Genomic DNA, 21565 nt, shown 5'->3' on the forward strand with positions numbered 1-21565 from the left:
GCCATCTTATAACACTTCCCACCATGCTGCGCAAAGACGTGTCTGCGCAAGCACTCGCTACGAAATGGAAGCCCCGTAGAAAGTGGGGCGGGCTCTTCGCAACGTACCTCCGACCTGATTGGGTTCCGTCCTGCGACGTCATGAAATAACCCGGGCTTCGACACATTGTCTGAGAAATACCTTGGAAGAAGGGGAAGGGGACGAGAACGACAGAGACCTGTATCATTAATAGTTTTTTGTTGTTGTTGTTGTCGTCGTCGTCGTCACTGTTCCGGGAGCTGCAGACGCGGATACGTCCCGGCTGGCGTGCGAGGATTCTTCGCGCGACGAAATGCGTTAGGTCCACCCGCGATGGTAAGTGGGCACGCAGGGGCAGCGCACCGAGAAGGTCCGGACGGCTGCGTACTGCCAGAGAGGCCATTGCAGCTAGCGGGCTGTAGCAGCAGGCTCGTGGATTTCGACACGTTCGTGCACGGCAGCCCTGTCGTAAAGCTGATTTCGTCCAGCGTTATGCGGTAAATACGGCTTCCGCGCCGCAGTTGCGAGCGTATGCGCGCAGGAAGAGCAGCGTTGGTCGCCCGAATCCACCTGGGAGTGTGCTATTTCACCCGCTATTAGCAAGCTAGCACAGTTGAGTTTGTTTACTAGCATAATTGGGTGGACGTATCAGTGCCGTGGTGCTGGGAAAGTTCGGAGCATTCAAACGTCATAGTGTTTCTTTTCCTTCTTTTTTAATCTGTCACGGTTGTTTGTGTAGAACGTGCCTCCCCCCATCTCATTTAAAACTCCCGGGAGAGAGGGTTTCACTCTGTAATATTTTTCAGATCATACATTTTGCACACGTGAATTTATCACGTTTTATATATATATATATATATATATATATATATATATATATATATATATATATATAATATTAGTGCTCCTTTTTGTTACCCTCGGGACTAAAAAAAAAAAGCTCTTCAAGCTATGTTGTATGACAACAAATGTATGAATTGCTTGTTAATTAGATGTAGGGACTTGATGGTTGGCGGTTCGAATCCCGATTCGCCAAGGTGCCACTGAGCAAAGCACCGTCCACACACACTGCTCCCCGGGCACCTGTCATGGCTGCCCACTGCTCACCAAGGGTGATGGGTTAAATGCAGAGGACAAATTTCACTGTGTGCACCGTGCGTTGTGTTGCTGTGTATCACAAGTGACAATCACTTCACTTTCACTATTGATGGGGGCCTGTACCGTTTATCAGTGAACACGCTGCTTGTTTTTTTAAATAAGTATTCTGTATACATTCAGCATTACAAACGAAGCGTAGTCAGTGTAAAAATAACCATATAGATGCACAGTCAGTCCATGGGGGGTGTTTCCCCTTAAACCAATGAAGTGTTGCTCATGCACTGTTTTCATTGTCCCTGCTGGAAGGGGCTCCATGGAACGTTTTTAATGTTCTAATAACCCATGTTACCAACTGTAACCCAACTGTATGTACTTTTCATCTTAGTAAACTGGCTGGGGGTCGTTATTTATAATAACATTTAAATGTAAAACAATATGTAGTCACTTGAAGGGTAAGAAGTCAGTAAAATAATATTCAGCATTTAATGGTTTGTTGTGTAATGTTGATTGTATAATATTTATCACTCATGTCTTATCTGTTATCACATAATCTGTTCTAGATATCAAGGAATTTGTTTGCGTTTTAGATATAATTATATCTGTATTATTTTATCGCTAGTTTTGTCAGCTATATTTATTGTTAAGAAGTATCAATTACAAAAGTATTCTGTCCAAAGCATCCGTTATTCACTTTATAGAGCACTATATTGGGATTGCTTAGAACATCAGGTTCACAGTGGTGGCCTAGTGGGTAAGGAAATGGACTTGTAACCGGAAGGTTGTCTGTTCAATGTGCCACTGAGCTAGGTACCATCGCCACATGGTGCTTCCCGGGCGCCTGTCGTGGCTGCATGCTGCCATGGGTTAAACGCAGAGGACACATTTTGTTGTGTGTGCTGTGCTGCAGTGTTTCACAAATTTTGGCTTTTGTATTGTATGTATTTGTATTTTTTTGTGCAATGTGTACGCATGTGCTTGTGTAAGTATACAAGCACAGTAGAATATTTGACTGACAATATGATAGGTCTATGGAATCAGATTTGTGCCAAAATTATGAAACACAACTTTTCTAATATGAAACCTAAATATGACGTTGAAATGTAAAATAAGAGGCTGGAATTTTGACAGCTTTTTAATTTTTGCTTGTCGGACTTTCAGTTACGTGGCACATTTTTACAGTTTCCCTGCTAGCCCACATATCTCGCAGTGATAGTTCTGGAGAACAGAGCTTTCAGCCAAATACCTGCTGGCCTATGACGTGATGCCCCGCCCACATGACAGAACTGTGCCAGAAGTCCAACCGTATTCTCAGGCATCGTAATGTAAAACAGGGCGAAGCGACTGAAAAGCCAGCAGTGGAACTGTAAAAAAGAGCAGCATAACTGAAAGTCTCAAAAGTGAAAATGAAAAAGAGCGAGATGTAAGCAAAAACGTATGTTGTCAAAATTCCAACCTTTTATTTTACATTTCAATGTCGTAGTTTTGTTTGATATTAGCAAAGTTTTGTTTCAAAATGTTGGCACATCTGTCTATATAGATAGAGCATTCAGCTTGGTATTGTGTATTTTCCAGTTAACTTATTAAATCACAAATGAAAACAATAGACAAACTTTTTACCTGATATAAAATTGGTACCCCAGGACAATGCTTAGGACTTTTTGTACTCTGTACAAAGCTCTGTACATTTTGTATATGCTGTGCATTTTATTTTGCAAGTTAAATGCATGATGTCCCTTATGGTTAAAGGCTTCCATCACTCCTGGGTCAAGGAACAGGCATGCCAGGGACAGTTTGGGTCTAATTGAATGTGTACGTGCAGGAAGTGTCAGCAAGTGTCAAATCCATTCTATGTTTAATGAACACAGAAGGCACAGTCAGTATGATATTAATAAACTCAACTAAAATATTATTAACTAATGTTAATGTATTTTAACTACCAAGTTCAGCAACTTTTATATTTCATGCAGTACCTTGCTGGCTGTAGTGCTGCATTTGAAAAAGCTTCTTATTCTTCAAACCCTTTCCAGCAATCGGGCTACAGATGGTAGCTTTAGCACACGCTGTGAAGCTAAATCCATTGTGTGAGTAAAGCATTTAAAAAGTGGGTCCTCGCTTTTTTTGTCCCACTTCTCCATTTCCCCTTTCAGCAGCTCACCGATGGTACCACAAGTAACTTGCAGAAACAGCATACTTGGAGTAAGATCGTACTCCCAACATCGACGTAAAATCCGCCATTGCAGCGTGGCCTGCTGATACGCTACATTTTAAATGCTTTACTCACTCAATGAATTTAGCTTCACAGTGCGCATTAAAGGGAAAATCAGTTGCCGTCGAAGTTCAGCAATCGCATTTAAGTGCCACTCTTTCAGCATAGAGAACTTATTTTTACGTTGAACATTAAACAGCACCACCAAGTGGACTAAATTTGTATACAAAAATATTTATATTTGATATCCCTGGATCAACGCGTAAATATCATCACGTAAAATATTCCGATATATTGTCGTATCGATATTTTCTAACACTCTTAACTATCACTAAATATCATTATTATTGATGCTGACAACAAAATAATCATGACTACACACATCAGTAGATATGTCACTTACGTTTACAGCATGTAGCAGGTGCCCTTATCCAGAGCTACTTAGAATTAGTAGTGGAGCAAATGGGTTGGGGATACGTGTCTTCATCCAGAAGACGAGGATAGGATGTGGGGTTTTTATCCTGTGACATTGTGGTTGTCTGATTCATAGTTTTACTACAAATTAGGAATTTGTGTGAAAGTAATTTCACATTTTAATAGTCCATAGCCTTTAATATAATTTTAGTCCACATTTCATTTTAATCTGCATACGTTTAATCAACATTTGCTCAAACACGCACACGGTTCAGACAAAAGTTTAGAAATTCAACTATGTATGTATTTTTAGGCATTGTCTGAAATAGAGTGCTGAAATAGTGACTCAACTATAATTGAATAAAAGTACTGGTATCTGTATGCAAGGTTGGTTTGGAAGTTGATCTTGTCCAGAGGTGACTACGTTGTAATTGTAACATGTTGTAATGTCCACTGATTGCACCATTGTCTTATGTCAAGGACCGATACCAGAGGTAAACTGAGGAGGAAAGAATAGTGTTTCCAGATTGTGCAGTTTGGATTTTTTCTGAAATTTCTAATCAAGAGTAGATTTTCAGGGAGTTTTGTGTAGGTAGAACTGTCAATCATCATCAGTGGCACCTCTAATTTTTCAATTTACTGAGGGTCTGTTTTAAACTAATGATTGTACAGTTCACAAGTAATTACACAACAACAGTATTAGTTCCTCTTTATTATACAGATAACTTGCAAGTAATTATTTTACAATTGCAACATCATGCAGAAATATTAACATCACCACTTCTATCCAGCAATCTTTAAGTCAGTCCAGATATTCATTTGGATTCAGCTCTGTGCCTTGACTGGGTCATTCCAGGACAGTTTAATCTTTCAACTTGCCCAGTAGAGGGCATCCAATTGTGACCAGCTCCAGTCCCTACCAGTGAGAAATATCCCTAAAGCAAGATGCTTCCACCAGCATGTATCAGCATGGGTATGTGGGTATACATGATGGTCTGTGCTATGATTGTTGCAGACATAGCATTGATGACCAGAAAGTTCATACTTCTTCCTCATGTTTGAAGTCTCCAGCATTCCTTTTGGTATATTCCAAATTATCTGCCTTATTTTTCCCTTAAGCAATTGCTTTTTGTTGCTTGAGTGGTCAATTAAAGAGTGATCTTCTCTTTGCAGGTTCCGTTGTATTTTCCCATTTTTAAATAACAGTAGGATTGTAACTAAACTATAGTGGACTATTCATCGACTATAATCAACTAGTCTGGTTTATAAATTGCATTATTATAAAATTGCTCATATTTAGCTACAAAAAAAGACAAGGAAGATACTTCAATCAAAACTGTTTTAATAATATTCTCACTGGTATGAGTGAATAAAACAATATTCGCTAACTATTACGCGCACTGCTTACTCATATTGTCCAGTTTGGTGATGAAAATGTCTGGAATTATTGTGTTAAAGGCTGAGCTGTAATAGACGAAGAGTGTCCAAAAGTAGCTCTGTTGCTGATCTAGGTGGCTCGGCATAGAGTGGAGGGCTATGGCAATGGTGTCCTCTGTGGATCTGTTTGCCCGATATGCAAACTGGTACGGGTCGATGTGTTTGGGGAGATGATGTGCTGGAGGATTAGTCTCTCAAATCATTTCACAGGACTGTAATAATTTAGGCTGGTTATGGGAGACTTTATAACTGAGGGGTGATAAATCGTTTAATCCATGTTTACTAGTGTTGTATTTAGTATTGGGGATAATTTTTTAATACCCAACCCTGGCCTGTACTACATCTCTTTGTGTGGACCGTTCCTTGGTCTGGCTTACTTGGTGGTAGCTCTTACTTAGTTGTCTTGCATTGGTGTTTTATTAATAGGATTGCCTAAAGGTGAATTATAATGTAAATAAGTATGTGGTTTCTGGAGGTAATGATATACAAATTAAGAACTTTTCTTTAATAAAACAAATCAAACTGCCCCATTTAACTTCATAAATCTTCAGGGTTTTGTGTTGGTCCATTTCTTCAAATGTTCATGATGTAATGAAAGAAAACCCTATATGTTATCTTGTGTAACGCAAGCAGGTTAGTATAATATAGTTTAATAATCATGTGTAGTTACTCTATATAGAATGTTTGTCATTTACAGAATTGTTCATTTGTCGAAATATTGCTAGATATACATTACACTTTCACATTTTGCTTGTCAGGATTATCTTAATCATTCTTTAGTATTTTAATTTATTTGACCACTGACCTTTTTTATTGTTTTTATTTAACAGGACAATTTGTTTCCTACACTACAAGAATGGGCTTTGTCTGTGGCACAGGTAGGCTTCTTCATGTTATAATTTTTGTTGTAAATATGGTTATTTATTTATGTTTTACACTTCAGAGTAGTTAATTTTTACCACGTGCAATAAGATTACTGCATTATCTTGTGCTTGTGTTACCGCAACAGAATAGGTGTCACCGAACTTTTCACTGTAGTGTAAGTCTGGGCTCTGGCTGGGCCATTCCGAACTTTTAGTTTTTCTCTGAACACACTTAGTATTTGTTTATATATGCTTGGGGACATTGTTTTGTTGAAAGGTGTCATTTCCCTTCAGAGTCCTAGTAGATCCCTGAAGGTTTGGGGACAAAAATGACCTGATTTGTGGAACTTGTTGCCTTGTCTGTGTGTTTTGGTTCATTGTCATGCTGGAATATCCACCCACAACCCATTTTCTATGCCCTGGCTGAGGGAGTGCAGTTGCCCTGTCCCCTTGGCAGAAAATGTTTCCACCTCCATGTTTGAAGGTGGGATTGTGAAATTAATCACATAATTGATTCATTGAAATTCATTCATGGACAATTCTGTATCGTTGCAGTGCAGAACATAATTGATTATACCATAATGACGTTACTTGGTGATCTTTATATTCTATTTATTTATTTATTTATTTTGTTGTGGTGAATGCGGCATTAGTGACTGTGTCAGCCTGATCTGAGTACAGTGCCGCTCCGGGTAGTGTTTCATGCTGTGTGTGGCACTCAGTGGCCTTGTTCTCAGAAGCATTTAATGGAGAAATACCAGTATATGGTTCTTTAATTTACCAATAATTGCACTAACTGTTGTCACCTTCTCACCCAACCTCCTGGTGATTGTCTTGTAATCCATTCAAGCCTTGTGCAGGCATCTGACATTCTTGATAAGCTCTCTGGTCTTTGTTCCATGGTACACAGTAGGGCCTACTGATTTTAAGAAAAAAATCTAATCACAATCCTTAAACCAATGAGTAGGGTTTCAAGAGGCCTTGCACGTTAGAGGTGTGAACCTTAACTGGCCTCACAGTTGTTTATAATGGTAGTATGGTCACTATGCTGTGGGAGGAGTTAGTCGTCTACAAACTCGCTACGGGGCTCCCTGTAAGAAGATAATGTTGTGTTGTAGATCTCTGGACACTAAGAGACTGTTAAGATCAGCATTTCCTTTATTCCCGCTTTGTGTGTGTTTCAAAGGGGTTGATTCTATTGGTGGTTCGAAAATGTGGTGGGAATTTTTCCATCTGGGGAGCTGCAAATGAATGTCAACAGAGTTCATTTTCCAAGTTTAATTCACCATGCACATGGGGGGGGGACTCGCAAGAAGAACTCCCACCACCTGATTAGAGTTCACAAGCTTTTATACCATGGTGCATACAATGTCGAAAGACAAGCTCAAACCACTTTGGACAGTGGCGCCCATCAAGGTCACAGAACCTTCCCTTTATCAGCTTATATTCAGCTTTTGCATCAACAAGGTTGGACATAAGATACACAGTTGTCTTCTGGTTGTTTCATGACCAAAGGTGGTGGTCAAATAATACGTGAGAAGTTCAGACCCATACATTTTCCCTCCACAGAAACTCCTTCCCGGAGCGGTGCTGTACTCAGATCAAGTAGCCACTGTCACCACCAGCACTACTTTTTAACAAGAATTTTGATTCTGCCTCCAGAAAATCACCAAGCAACGTTATGATATAATTGATCATGTTCTGCATTGCATCAATGCAGAATAGTTCTCTTCAGAGGCTCTGCTTGACTGAAACAAAAAATACATTTGTGATCAATTTTACATCAAGGTACTTACATGAGTTGATGTCATCTGGGTTCAGCAGGGGGTGGTGTTCTGCATGGACCTTCATGATTCCTATGGTCATTTGTGTTGACAAATTAACTATTATTGTAGTTGACCTAGTCTGTCCTTTTTTATTTGGTTTGATTTTTTTTATTTGAGATTAGTCATTATTCCTGTTCCTCTGCTTAAATGTGGTTCCTTGTTGCCCCCGACCTGCCACATAGTCATAGACAAGCAGGCACCCACATGCACAAGCAGACATTCCAACTCTCATCCACTCACATGCAAATACAGTCCCTGACTAAAATGTTGTCTCTTATCTATTTTGTAGAAACAACTGCTATTAACAATCAATTGGTGTTCGAAATATCTCATATGAAAAGCTAAAACCCTACCAAATTATGTTTAATGCATTGAAATGAATTAGTTTCACGGAAAAAAGATTTATCATTTAATCAAGACAGGTTTTGTCACCAGTACAGAAATTGAACAAATTTACTGCAAATACAAAAATAATGTCTGCATATTAAGTAGTGGTGCTGTGAGATCCAAATGTAATATCAGATGAAATCATTCAGATTATATCTACAGGCAATCCAACCACCTGTCCACTAGATCCAATCTCTTCAGCAATGCTCCAAACCATTTCTCCTGACTTCATCCCTTTCATTTCTTATATCATTAAGAGCTCAATGTCATCTGGCCATGTACCATCTGCCTTTAAAACAGCCAGGGTTCTTCCAATCCTGAAGAAACCCACCACCGATCCTACAGACGTCAACAATTCATCTGTCACAGAACAACCTCCTGGATCCTAACCAGTCTGGCTTCAGAACATCTCATTCTACTGAGACTGCCCTTCTGGCTGTTTCTGAGAAGCTGCATGTGGCCAGATTGGCAAAACTGTCATCTGTACTCATTCTCCTTGACCTCTCTGCAGCATTTGACACAGTTAACGACAAGACACTCTTGTCTATCCTGAAGAGGCTTGGAATTCAGGGCTCAGCATGGCAGTGGTTTGCTTCTTACCTTGATGAGCAATCTTACCAAGTGACTTGGAAAGGATCCACCTCTGCCTCACCTAGACTCTCCACTGGTGTCCCTCAAGGCTCAGTACTCAGTACTCCTTTTCTACACAAGATCACTTGGTGAGGTAATTTCCTCGCATTGATTATCCTACCACTTCTAAGCCGACGACACTCGACTCTGCTTCTATATGCTGCTTCCAATATCTCTGCATGTGTAACTGACATCTCATCTTGGATGGCAGCCCATCACCTCAGTCAATTCTACCAAAACTGAACTAATATTCATTCCAGCAGATTCTTCACCACATAGTATCCTAGCGGCTTCGCCACAACAGCCTGCAACATTGGGGGTGACAATAGAAACTCTACAAAACCAACTCTCCTTCTCGACTCACATCAGCAATCTTTCCCGCTGATGTAGATTCTTTCCCTACAATATCAGACAAATCCGTCCTTATCTGTAAACACAAGCCACCCAGATAATGTTCAGTCCTTAGTAATCTCACGACTGGATTACTGTAACTCCCTTCTAGCTGGTCTACCCCTATGTACCATTAAGAACCCTTACAACAAATACAAAATGCAGCAGAATGACTGATCTTCAACCTCCCCAAATTCTCCCACACCACCCCTCTGCTACGTTCCCTCCACTGGCTCCCAGTAGCTGCATGCATCATATTCAAAATAGCGATGCACCTCGTATATTCCGAGCCTCCAGTACAGCTCGCCTGGTCCCTCCATCTCTGAAGTTAAAAGGAAGACACTCATCTAGACTCTTCTCCGTCTTGGACCCTCGGTGGTGGAATTAACTTCCCCTTGAGGTCAGAACAGCTCAGTCACTGAGCACTTTCAAACGGCAGCTCCAGACCTTCCTCTTTAGAGAATATTTAGATTAACTTGTAACCTTCTTACTGTCTTACTTATGTATAGAAACTTCAACAGAGGGATTTAAAATATTGTATTCATAGTTGGGGGTACTAGTGAACCAGAATATATCACTTCATTTATGGTAACATCAAAGCACGTTGTAAGTTGCTCTGGATAAGGACGTCTGCCAAATGCCTTAAATGTAAATGCAAATGTGATGTTTTGTATGACTTCCATGAGCTTTAAGGACTGCATCCATGCGGTTTGGCAAGGATTCATACAATTTATCAAGTCATCAGGAATAGCATGCCTCCCATCGTTCATCAATATTCTTTGGTTGCATCTTCCATGCTTCCTCTTTCATCCTACCCCACACATGCTCAATGATCTTCATGTCTGGTGACTGGGCTGGCCAATCCTGGAGGATCTTGATCTTCTTCGCCTTGAGGAATTTGTGGAGAAGGAAGTATGTAATGATGTGGAGATGGAAGTATGTAATGGGGCACCATCCTGCTGCAGAATTTGGCCTCTTTTATGGTTGGGGAATATAAAAGGTAGCTAAAACAGGTTTTCCAATATAAAAACAGGTTTTGAGATTGGATTTAAACACTGAGACTGTGTCTGAGTCCTGGACACTGACAGGCAAGCCGTTCCACAACTGCGGAGCTCTATAGGAGGATGATCTGCTCCCAGCTGTGACCTTCTGTACTTTTGGTACCAGTAGTGACCCTGCACCCATTGATCGAAGGGGGGTGTGGCGGGTCGTAAAGAACTAAAAGTTCACTCGGGTATTGCGGGCGAGACCATTTAGAGCTTTATTGGTCAAAAGTAGTATTTTGTAGTCAATCCTGTGCAGTGATTGTAAGACTGGGGTGATGTGGTCAAATTTCCTAGTTCTAGTTAGAACTCTGGCTGCAGCATTCTGTACTAGCTGGAGTTTACTCAGGCACCTACTAGAGCATCCAGACAGTAATGCATTGCAGTAATCTAACCTTGATGTAATAAATGCATGGACCAACTTTTCTGCATCATGAATTGAAATGATATTTCTTATTTTCGCAATATTTCTAAGGTGAAAGAATGCTATCCTGACATTATCTACATGCGAATTGAAGGGGAGACCTGCATCAATGATTGTAAGCGACTTACAATCAGTAGTTACAGGGACAGTCACCCTGGAGCAACTCAGGGTTAAGTGTCTTGCTCAGGGACACAATGGTAGTAAGTGGGATTTGAACCTGGGTCTTCTGGTTCATAGGTGAGTGTGTTACCCACTAGGCTTCTACCACCCTGTCAATGATGACACCTAGATCCTTTACTTCAATACTTGGTGAAATAAAAAGGCTATCCAGGGTTATGGTGTAGTCAGCCAGCTTATGCCTGGCTGCTTGAGGCCCAAGTACAAGAGCTTCTGTCTTGTCAGGGCTTAACAGGAGAAGGTTGGTGAGCATCCACTAACTAATGTCCTTCAGACAATTCTCTATTTTGTTCAGCTGCTGCCTCTGATCTGGCATTGCTGACAGATACAGCTGTGTGTCGTCAGCGTAGCAATGAAAGCTAATACCATGTTTGCGGATGACGTCACCTAAAGGTAACATGTATAGGAAAAAAGTAACAGACCTAGGACAGAACCTTGTGGAACACCAAACTTTACTTTACTATGTGAAGACGAAACACCATTGATGTCCACAAAATGATATCAGTTGGTCAAATATGATCTGAGCGATTCAAGGGCTGTTCCCTTAATCCCAATAACATTCTCTAACCTGGCAAGGAGGATAGCATGATCGATAGTGTCAAACGCTGCACTCAGATCAAGCAGGTATGCGCTCAGCTGCTGGGCTACGACTTTTTCTAAGATTTTTGATATAAATGGAAGGTTTGATATTGGCCTATAATTTGAAAGATGACTGGGATCAAGATCCCAGTTTTAATCAGGGGTCTAATGACTGCTACCTTGAATGAACTTAGCACCGGCCACGTACAAAGCGACAAGTTAACAATTTTGAGGATAGAATTTATAATATCGGGTGCTATTTGCTTAAGGAACCTTGTTGGATTTGGATCCAAAGCGCAAGTACATTGATTTGACGATGAGATTAATTAATTCATGCTCTTTAATAAGGTTAAAGCGTTCTAATCGGTGATCAAATATTTGAATATTATTTTCCATAGAAATATCCGCTGAGCTATTTGTTGTGCTTTAAATCTCTATATCTCTATTCGCGACTATTTTAGTATTAAAGAAATTCATAAAATCATTGCTACTATGATGATATTGAGTGGTAGTATCCGCTTCTGTCTTATTCCTGGTTAGTTTGGCTATAGGTTTAAACAGGAATCCAGGATTATTTTTGTTTTTCTCTATTAACGAGGAGAGACACGTTGATCGAGCCGCGCTAAGAGCCTTCTTATAGTTAAGTAGGCTCTCCTTCCAAGCTATTCGGAGTACGTTTAATTTACTTCGACGGCATTTACGTTCTAATTTCCGGGCAGGGTCTGACGGTGAGTTTATCAGCGTTGATAAATCTGCTAAGGTATTAATAAACCTCTGTGTAGTACTTCATACTCACTCTAATCTCTCCAATCCAGGGAACACCACCCCCAGAGTGGGGGGGGGGGGTGTACCATAGGCTCTGGAGATGGTCTTCCTTCACCCTAGGGTGGTGGCCAGCTCATCCTCTCGGCCCCCAACCCCAGCTGGCAAATGGAGAGTGAGGGTGGGGAAAAGACCCCCTGCCTCCCTTTGCCCGCTCATGCCCCTCAAGTGAAAGTGAAGTGATTGTCACATGTGATACACTGTGCACACAGTGAAATTTGTCCTCCGCATTTAACCCATCACCCTGAGTGGGGGAGCAGTGTGCGGGGACCGTGCTTTTGCTCAGTGCACCTTGGCGGATCGGGATTCAAACCGGCAACCTTCTGGTTATGGGGCCACTTCCTTAATCACTAGGCCACCACTGCCCCCTCAATGTCTAAGTGCAATGAAAATTGAGAAGTGGGCACTGGGACCAGGCGAATGGCAGATGCAGCCGAATGGGCAGAGCATGGGCAGATGATGCTCTGTCTGTCCGAAGGGGGCATGCAGCAGAGTAAACAAATTTCTGTCCTTTTTATGGTAAGCCGCTTTCAGACTGCACATGTGCTGCACTTGCTATGAGGTTTGAGTTACCTTGAGTTTCCTCATCATGTAAGCCATAGAAAATAATGGGTTTCAGAGCAAAGCGCAGCACATGTCATGTTTGGTCTGAACGCTGTTGTAGCCCACAATGATGGATACGCCACCAACCCTATTACTATTTTAGTTATTACTTGCTTTTTGCAATACATTTATATTTACTACATTTGTCATATGCCGTTATCCAGAGCAACTTACAATCAGGGTTAAGTGTCTCGCTCAGGGAAGCAATGGAAGTCAGTGGGATTTGCACCTGGGTCTTCTGGTTCATAGGTGAGAGTGTTAACCGCTAGGTTACTACCACCCTATTATCTCGCATGCAAATCGACAAATTGTCCTGGTTTGTTAATCAGCAAGGGTTTTAAACATTTCAAGTCTTTAATCAAGGCATTGTAGGTTTGAATAATGTTTTATGTGTTTAGTTATTTGTGGTTCGCTGTATGATTACACCAATTGTCATATTTAAACATGAACAGTAATTAGAATGATTTGTTTGGGAACGCTGTAGCATTCTTTATGCAAATGGTAAGTGGTCAGTGCTTTGGTACTAATTTAAAACTTTTAATTTTTTAGGCAACTAGATCCATTTGAGACAACAGCATGGATCCTGGAGGGGGCACATGCTTTGGGACAGAGGCATCAACGGATTCAAGATCTTTGGACATCCTGCTGGACACAAAAGTCAATTCTTCATGTCGGCCTGAAAACCTTGTGGAGGAGGATCGGGAGAACTGTTTTCAAGAAATACAGCAGTTTGCATCAAATTGTGATTCAAACACAGGACTGCACAATGTGCAGCAGGAACCTTGCCTACAGGAAGATGCAAATTCAGAGAAGGACTGTATCAATGAAAGCAGCAAGGTGGATGTTTCTCCGGTAAAATCAAAAGTTTCAAGTGTTACCAGCACAGCATTTGATATTTGTTCAGATTTGCAAGACACAAAACCAGCCGGTGCTTTTTTGACTTCCACTCTTAATGAATACTCTGATGTAAGTAGCTGTTCTGAGTCGGAGATAGAGGGGTCTCTGGAATGTGACAAAGTTTTGGACAGTGACTCTCATTCTTTTGCAGGAAACCAGGAAGCAATTTCTGTAGTTCAAACCTTGCCGAGTACCTCACAGTGCACCACAGAAAATAAGGATGAGGAGCATGATATGTTGCTTGAGGAGCAATACTCCAACATTAGTAGCCTGGACGAGGAAGATGAAAAAGGGGAGGATGAATCAACACTGTCCTGTAAAAGGTTTCTGATGACTGACTCAGAAAATGTAAACACTTTAACGTATAACAATAGCAACCCAGAGGATGAAAATAAAGGGGAGGAAGAATTGAGAGAGGACTTGGCCACACCTGCTTCTGAAAATGTTCTGATGACCGATTCAAATATCATTGACTCTAAAAATTTAGAATATCTTAAAGATAACATTAACCCAAAGGAGGAAAAGGGAAATGAAGAGGAGGAAGGACTGAGAGGAGACTTGGCCACATCAGGTTCTGAAAACGTGCTGTTGAATGTCATTGATTCTGAAAAATTTTCTCCTCCTGTGGTTGATGACAAAGTAAGTCCAGTTGCAAAGCCTACTTCCAGTAAACCCAAGATCTCTTATGCAGGATCTGGCAATAAAATGTCTCATTGCAAGGTGCTGGGCAGTGATGCCTGCAATCAAGAGGTGGAGCGCAGTTGTTTTGGGTTTTTGGAATCATGCTTGAAAAGTACAGAAGAAGGCCTAAACACCAATCTGGATCAAGGAATTATGAAGCACACTGATGGACAGCGGTCTGACTGTGAGGATCCAGGGAAAAACATGAACGAATCCTGTGTAACTCGTACAAAGCCACCAGGTTTGACAAAGGCTGTACTGGGCACCACTGATGGAGACCCTGCACAAAAGGAGTTGGTAGATGATGGAATTCCGCCTGTACTCCGTGCACGCTTCAGTAAGCCTTTCCAGTTTTCACAGGTGCAAAATCAAGACCCCTCATTGCTTTCAACTAAGGACACATGCTCCATAATTGACAATCCATTAATAACTTCACAGATTCAGAAGAAAAAAATGCAACCTGTTGTCGTTTTGCAGCGTTCTCTGGGCCAGAGTGTAGACCAGACAAACATCTATCATTGTGCTGCCTGTCAAATAACCACACAAAGTTCAGATCAGCTAATTGAACACTACCACAGAGCTCACGTTCAGCATCAGTTTTTGACACATTGCACCTGTGGTGGCTTCTTCACTGACCAAAAATTTGCAGAGCAACACCTTTGTGAACTGACTGAACAGAATCAAGCCTCGTTATCCCCCAAAAAAATTGGACCATACAAATGTCGTTATTGTCCTCTGAGGTTCAGCAAAAAAAGAGCTAATCTCCTGCATGAGGGCAGACACAAGCAAAAGACACCTTACCAGTGCACGTACTGTGGCTTGTATTTCTCTCAGAGCTGTTCTATGCGTCGCCACCAGCGAATGAGTCAGTGCCTTTTTATGGTCAAGTCCCCTGTGCTAAAGGAACAACAAACTACTAAAAAATTTAGTGTGAAGCCCTTTGAGGGTTCTAGAAATAATCTTTCTCCCAAGTTTCCTGAGTGCTTTGTAAAGCTTGTTGACCTCTGTAAGAAAGATGAGACTACCACACTAATACGTTGTACAATATGCAACAAAAGCTTCAAACTACGAGCGCAGTATAATTCTCACATCAGAACTCACACGGGTGATGAGACAAATGATGCAGACTTGAACGCAACTTCTGCAAGATTCAAGTGCCCTGTCTGTCCTCGCTTATTCAAATATTCCTACAACTGTTTGCGGCATTTACGTCAGCAGTGCCTTAAACAGTATACCACCAGCCACAAGAGCAAAGTAGGTTCCCGGTACAAGTGCCCACTTTGTTCGGCCACCTTTAGCCTTTCTGCAAATCGGAGCAGGCATTTAAGCAAAACGTGCCTACCTCATTTTAAGCTTAAACAGATTTCCAAAACCGATGATTCTAACAGAGCTCAGGATGCTACAAAGGAGACTTCCCAACGTTTTCAGAAAGACATGAAGTACAAATGTAAATTGTGTCCAGCCGGTTTTGCTTGGAGTTCTGGACTTTACAGACACATGCAAAGACATCGGTTTTTTGAAAAAAGTGGAAGGCATTTCACTGCCAAGAAGGGAATGGATTCTAAGCCCTTGGAAGAGTCTCTGCAAGTAGACCAGAAACAGAGAGAAGAATCAACAGGTGAAGAGAGTGATGAAGAGTCCACTTTGCCTTGCCGATTCTGTGGAAAAACTTTTCAGCAGCATGGCGCCTTGAAGAAGCACATGGCACTTCACAGGGGAGACAGACCATACTGTTGCTTGGAATGTGGCAAAAGATTTAGCAAGCTTGCATACTTGAGCGCTCATAAAAAATGTCATCAGCGAAGGATTCAGTGTACTGTCTGCAGGAAAATTGTTCCTACAATTTCAGAATTGATCCAGCACAGGCAGTCGCACATCAATAAGGGAATGCTTAAATGTCCTGATTGTCCTATGGAGTTCAGGTATCCTGTTTTTCTACTCAGGCACGTGGCTAGTCATGAACGCAAACAGAAGTTAGTAGCTCAGAAGGAAATGCCACCAAACGTGGAAGATCCAGTACCACAAAACATGGCAGCTAGTAATGATTTCATGTGCTCTGTATGTAAGAAAGGCTTTGAGGATGCCACAGCATTAAGTGAGCACTGCTTGAGTCATGTACCCAAATTTTCATCTAAATGCAGTCTCTGTAGGCGCCAGTTCTGCAGTCGTGCTGCACTGATTCGCCATGTTCGTATTCACACTGGAGAAAAACCTTTTACTTGTCCAGGATGTGGGATGCCCTTTCACCGAAAAGAGCGGCTTAAAGTTCACATGGAACTGTGCAAGGTTACAAAACCCGTCGCTGCACAAGCTAAACCTGTTACAGACATTAAGAAGACTGACAAACCAACCAAAAGTCATGTGATACACGAGGTGAAGAAAAACTATAAGTGCTCTCACTGCCCACAAGCATTTGTCTGGTCCAGTAGTTTGGCAAAACATATGAAAGGCCATATTTCCAAAACTATATTTCCTTGTTCAAAATGTGGCAAGTGCTACAAGATGATGAGGCTTACTGGACATGAGAGGACATGTGATGGCAAAGATACCTCTACAATTGTGGTACACTCATGTGCAAAGTGTGACAAAACATTCAGCAGGAAAGACAATAAAAATAACCATGAGAAGAATTGCTGTGGCGCCACTGCAGCTACAAGTCTAGTTCAGAACAAAAACCTTCTCAAACCTGTCAAAGACCGACTTCCACATAGGTGTCCCCATTGTTCAAAGTCCTTCAGGTACAGAAGCTACCTCCTCAAGCATCTTCCAGTCCACACTCGGGATAAACAATATACATGCATGCATTGTGGCCATAAATATGCAAGTCAGCGTCGCTATCTTCACCATGAGGCTTTCTGTGATGGTTTATTTAGACAGAAACAGGCTGCATTGATAAATGAAGAAGCTCACTCTCAATCAAATACCAACCTTGTCATCAGAAGTGAGACTGATGGTCAGTTCAAATGCAAATTCTGCACCAAAAGCTTTTCAAAGACCAGAAATCTAAGGCGTCATATCCTAACCCATACTGACGTGAAGCCTTATCGCTGTAAAACCTGCGACAGCTGTTTTTCCCGATACGATCATCTGAAACTACATCAGAACCGCTGTAGGGGAAAGAGACGACGCCTTGAAGTACGCATTAATAAAATCAGCCCTGACTGTGTGGGAACAGGCTGGCAAAATAATCTGGAGGGAAAAGAACAATTGTTTGAATGCAAGCACTGTTCAAAGTGTTTCACCAGTACGCAGAATTTGAGTCGCCACACAACCCTTCTACATACTTCAGACAAACCTTTTAGGTGCAAACACTGTGGGACTTTATTCTCACACAAGTCATCACTAAGCAAACATACTCTCCTGATGAAATGCAAGCACACCTTGCAGAACAGTTCACTGGCCAAAGCAGCGGAAGCAGAAGACCCCTCAATTCCCCGAGGAGAGACTTCCAAACTGCTGCAGCGAATACAAGGGCAGTATTCAAACAAAATGAAGTACCAGTGTGCCTACTGCCCTCGTCGTTTCAAAGATAATGGACAACTGCTGGTGCACACCCGCCTTCATACAGGAGAGAAACCATATGGCTGTGCTAACTGTGGTGAGCGATTTATTCGGCGAGACTATTTGCAACGCCACTTGACCAAGTGTGTCTCAAAGGGTGAAAATGTGCTCTGTGACCATTGTGGTGAGAGCTTTGCTGCTGATGATTTTGGGAGTCACCAGATGAACTGTAAAGTTGCCATCTCCAAGCAACCAGATGTTCCAAATCATAAGACGAGCAACCCTTCTAAAATCCGGGAATTTTCTTGTACACACTGCAGTGACCGATTTTTATTGTTCTCGCAGCTCCAGCAACATTTTCTCAGCAAACATAGGGATGACCAAATTTCAAACCAGTCCATGGTGTCTACACAATTGCAGCAGCAGACATCCCAAACTATACAAATTAAAGAGGAACCTATGAATGATATCTATGATGATCAGAACAACACAACACAGAACATAACTGTAGCAGAAACAAAAAAATCCTATATTTGCCCACACTGTAATACCTCCTTCATGAACAATGGTGCATTGAGCATGCATATTCGCACACATACCCAAATATACCCCTTCACCTGCAAAAAGTGCAATAAAGGATTTTGGAGCAAATATTCCCTGCGAAAGCATCTTCGAAAATGTCAGGAACCAGGTGTTACATTACAAAAAGAGAAGGGTGAGGGCACAGCAGTCACACCAGACCAAGAGTTCCCTGAGAAAGTTCTGCTGTTCAATGAAGACTCTTCCACAGGAACTGGAGTTCTGCAGACCAAATTCTCCTGCAAAGATCTTCATAATTCAAGCAGCATTGATTTGGCAGAGCATGGAACCGATTCTGAGAAAGGAACAGTCATCAACAAGTATCAGTGCTCTGAATGTGATCAGAGTTTTACAGATGGTCTTCGGCTTATCAGCCATTTAGAGGACCATGGAAGAGAGGCGCAAGAGAAAAATCTTTGTAAATGCAAACAATGTGGAAAGGTTTTTCCGCATGTGAATGGACTCACACGTCACTTAAGAACTCAACATGGCAAGAAGCATGCTAATATCTGTTCAGTCTGTTTCAGGTCTTTTCGCTATCCATCTGACTTGGATATGCATAAGGTTTGCCATGATCCAAATCGGCCATTTGCTTGTAGTATATGTGGTTGTAGATTTTGGCGACAGCAGTCTCTGGCTATGCATTTTACACATGTTCATCGGAGACATGAAACCCAACCAAGTTTCACTTGTGTGCCCTGTAACAGGTCCTATACATCCAGAGCATCATATCGCAAGCACAACTGGTTGAAGCATAGCGGTCCCAAAAAAAAATCGGATTGCGAAGTTGCAGGTGATTCGTCATCACGAGAATACACTGCTCAAGTAAATGTTGTTGGAGAACATGATACAAGTGCCGAGAGCACCACCAGTGATGACGACTCTGACTCTGCACCTTACTTTCCATGCCATGTATGTGGCAAGACGTTCCCAACTTCAGAAAGCCTTGAGGATCATCAGCGGTGCCATCTGGGGGAGAAACCTTTTGAGTGTGAAGAATGCGGCAAATGCTTTGTCCAGCTTGTAAACCTGCAGCAACACCAGCGGACCCATAAGTCTGAGTTCCAGTGTCAGACTTGCGGTAGAGGCTTTGTCACAAGCTTTGCCTTGCGCACGCATAAACACACACATACGAAGAATCGCCCTCATCGCTGCTCTAAGTGCCAGCTGGCCTTCCCAAGGCACTCCCAACTGGCAGAGCATATAAAGACCCACCGCGATGACAATTTCCCTTGTGACCTTTGTAACCAAACCTTTTCCTGCAAAGTAAGCCGCGAGGAGCACCGCAGGGTTCACAGTGGGCCGGACGAAGATCTTCCACCCTTGCTTCCTACATTTACCGAATCGTTTTCCTCGCCAGGCCTTACTGACTCAACTTCACCCAATAAATATCGATGTGGCATTTGTAACCACCGGTACAAAGATCCGGAGCAGCTCTCGGAGCATGGATGCAAAGCAGCAAAAGAGCGTCCATACTCATGCCCTGACTGCAACAAACATTTTTTGCACGGCTCACACCTAAAGAAGCATCAGCTAAGCCACCAAGCGTCTGGGCCGCACCATTTCCAGTGCACTCAGTGTCTCATGAGCTTTAGCTATCGCCATCACTTTTTGAATCACATAAGGAAACACGAGAAGGATTCTGAGCATGCTGTAAAGAATGAAGGAAGGTCTTCAGATAGACGCCCAAATTCAGAACTTTTGTATCGATGCCCAATTTGCCCAGCAAGTTTTGCTCAAGCCATGGAGTTGGCGAACCACCTTTCATTACATTCGTACATGTGTAATATTTGCAATTTGACGTTTGCATCCAAAGAGCAACTTGTAGACCACGAGCAATGCCATTTGACTGCTGCTGCACAGTACGAGTGTACAGAATGTGGCGATAGCTTTTTGGGCAGTGAGGCTTTTCGGCGGCACCACTGTGCTCACCGCAAACGTCTACACGTGAACAACGGGCCTTCACAGCCTTCTCATCGATCTGTTCGCAAATCTCCTGGGCCTTCAGAGAACGAGGATGAAGAGGTTGATGTAGGGGAGGACTTCTACAAATGTTCCGTCTGCAAGAAGCGGTTCTCGTCCAAGGGGGACCTTCAAGAACACGTGAAGTGGCATGCAGAGTTTCGTCCTTTTAAGTGTAAAGTGTGTGGGAAAGGATTTACACAGAAGCGATACCTCACTAGACACCAACAAATACATGAGCGACTCCATCGCTGTGACAAGTGTCCACAATTATTTGTAAATGAATCTTCTCTCTTAGCTCATCAAGCTTCCCACACTCAGAATTGGCAGTTTCAGTGCTCAGTTTGCACCAAAGCTTACAATACAGCTGAAGAACTGTCACAGCATGAGAAGAAACATGCCACTGTCCAGAACAGGCTCGATGGGAGCGGTGAGCACCGCTGTGACATGTGCTATAAGTCTTTCAGTCAACTTTCACAACTGAGAAAGCACCAGGAAAGCCATGTTGGACAGGTTGTTTATGAATGCACAGAATGTGACAAGGCATTTGCATTTTTTCACCTTTTGGAAGAGCACCAGTGTAGTCATGCAGCTGCTTCATCTTCCAGTGCTGCTCTTTCAAAAGGAATCACCACAAGCAAGTGATCTAGACATTTTTTCCCCCTCCTCCCCTAGTGCACTTCCAGGTGTATTTGTATATATCAGAATTTCTTGAAAACAAAGCTTATTTTTTATGTTATAAGGTGGAAACTATTTCCACTAATCTGTATATAGTTTAAAATGATTGTCCAGCAATACTACCTTCTGTACATTTTGTATTTTCTGATTTTTGATTCCTATAAAACCATAAAAATTCTTACGTTTTATCTGTTATGTTGTTAGAACATTTACGAAGTTACAGAGGAGTTACATGTGCTTGCATGTGTGTGTGTGTGTATATATATCCCTTACTCCCACCTTTTTTTTTTTTTTTTTTTTTTTTTTTTTTAAAGGCTGTGTACATTTAGACATTGTAAAATGTTTACTCC

General features: G+C 41.9%; 1 protein-coding gene across 2 annotated transcripts; it reads left to right on the top strand.

Moving 5' to 3' along the window:
* The first annotated feature begins 24 nt into the window (after positions 1-24).
* Positions 25-21490, top strand: znf1035 (zinc finger protein 1035). 2 transcript variants are annotated; one of them, XM_028979435.1, is made up of 3 exons: positions 25-354; positions 6004-6051; positions 13467-21490. In XM_028979435.1, the coding sequence occupies exon 3, from the start codon at positions 13494-13496 to the stop codon at positions 21180-21182; it is 7689 nt and encodes a 2562-aa protein (XP_028835268.1). In that variant the 5' UTR covers positions 25-354; positions 6004-6051; positions 13467-13493; the 3' UTR covers positions 21183-21490. The 2 variants fall into 2 exon arrangements, with proteins under 2 accessions (XP_028835268.1, XP_028835269.1); XM_028979436.1 differs by lacking the exons at positions 25-354; positions 6004-6051 and having other exon boundaries at positions 13754-13883; positions 13966-21490.
* Positions 21491-21565: the final 75 nt, after the last annotated feature.

Source organism: Denticeps clupeoides, chromosome 5 (assembly GCF_900700375.1).
Source record: "Denticeps clupeoides chromosome 5, fDenClu1.1, whole genome shotgun sequence".
Taxonomy (NCBI): domain Eukaryota; kingdom Metazoa; phylum Chordata; class Actinopteri; order Clupeiformes; family Denticipitidae; genus Denticeps; species Denticeps clupeoides.

Bases quoted from the DNA above. Each gene is read 5' to 3' on its own strand.
- znf1035 (XM_028979435.1), top strand. From the start codon at position 13,494: ATGGATCCTGGAGGGGGCACATGCTTTGGGACAGAGGCATCAACGGAT.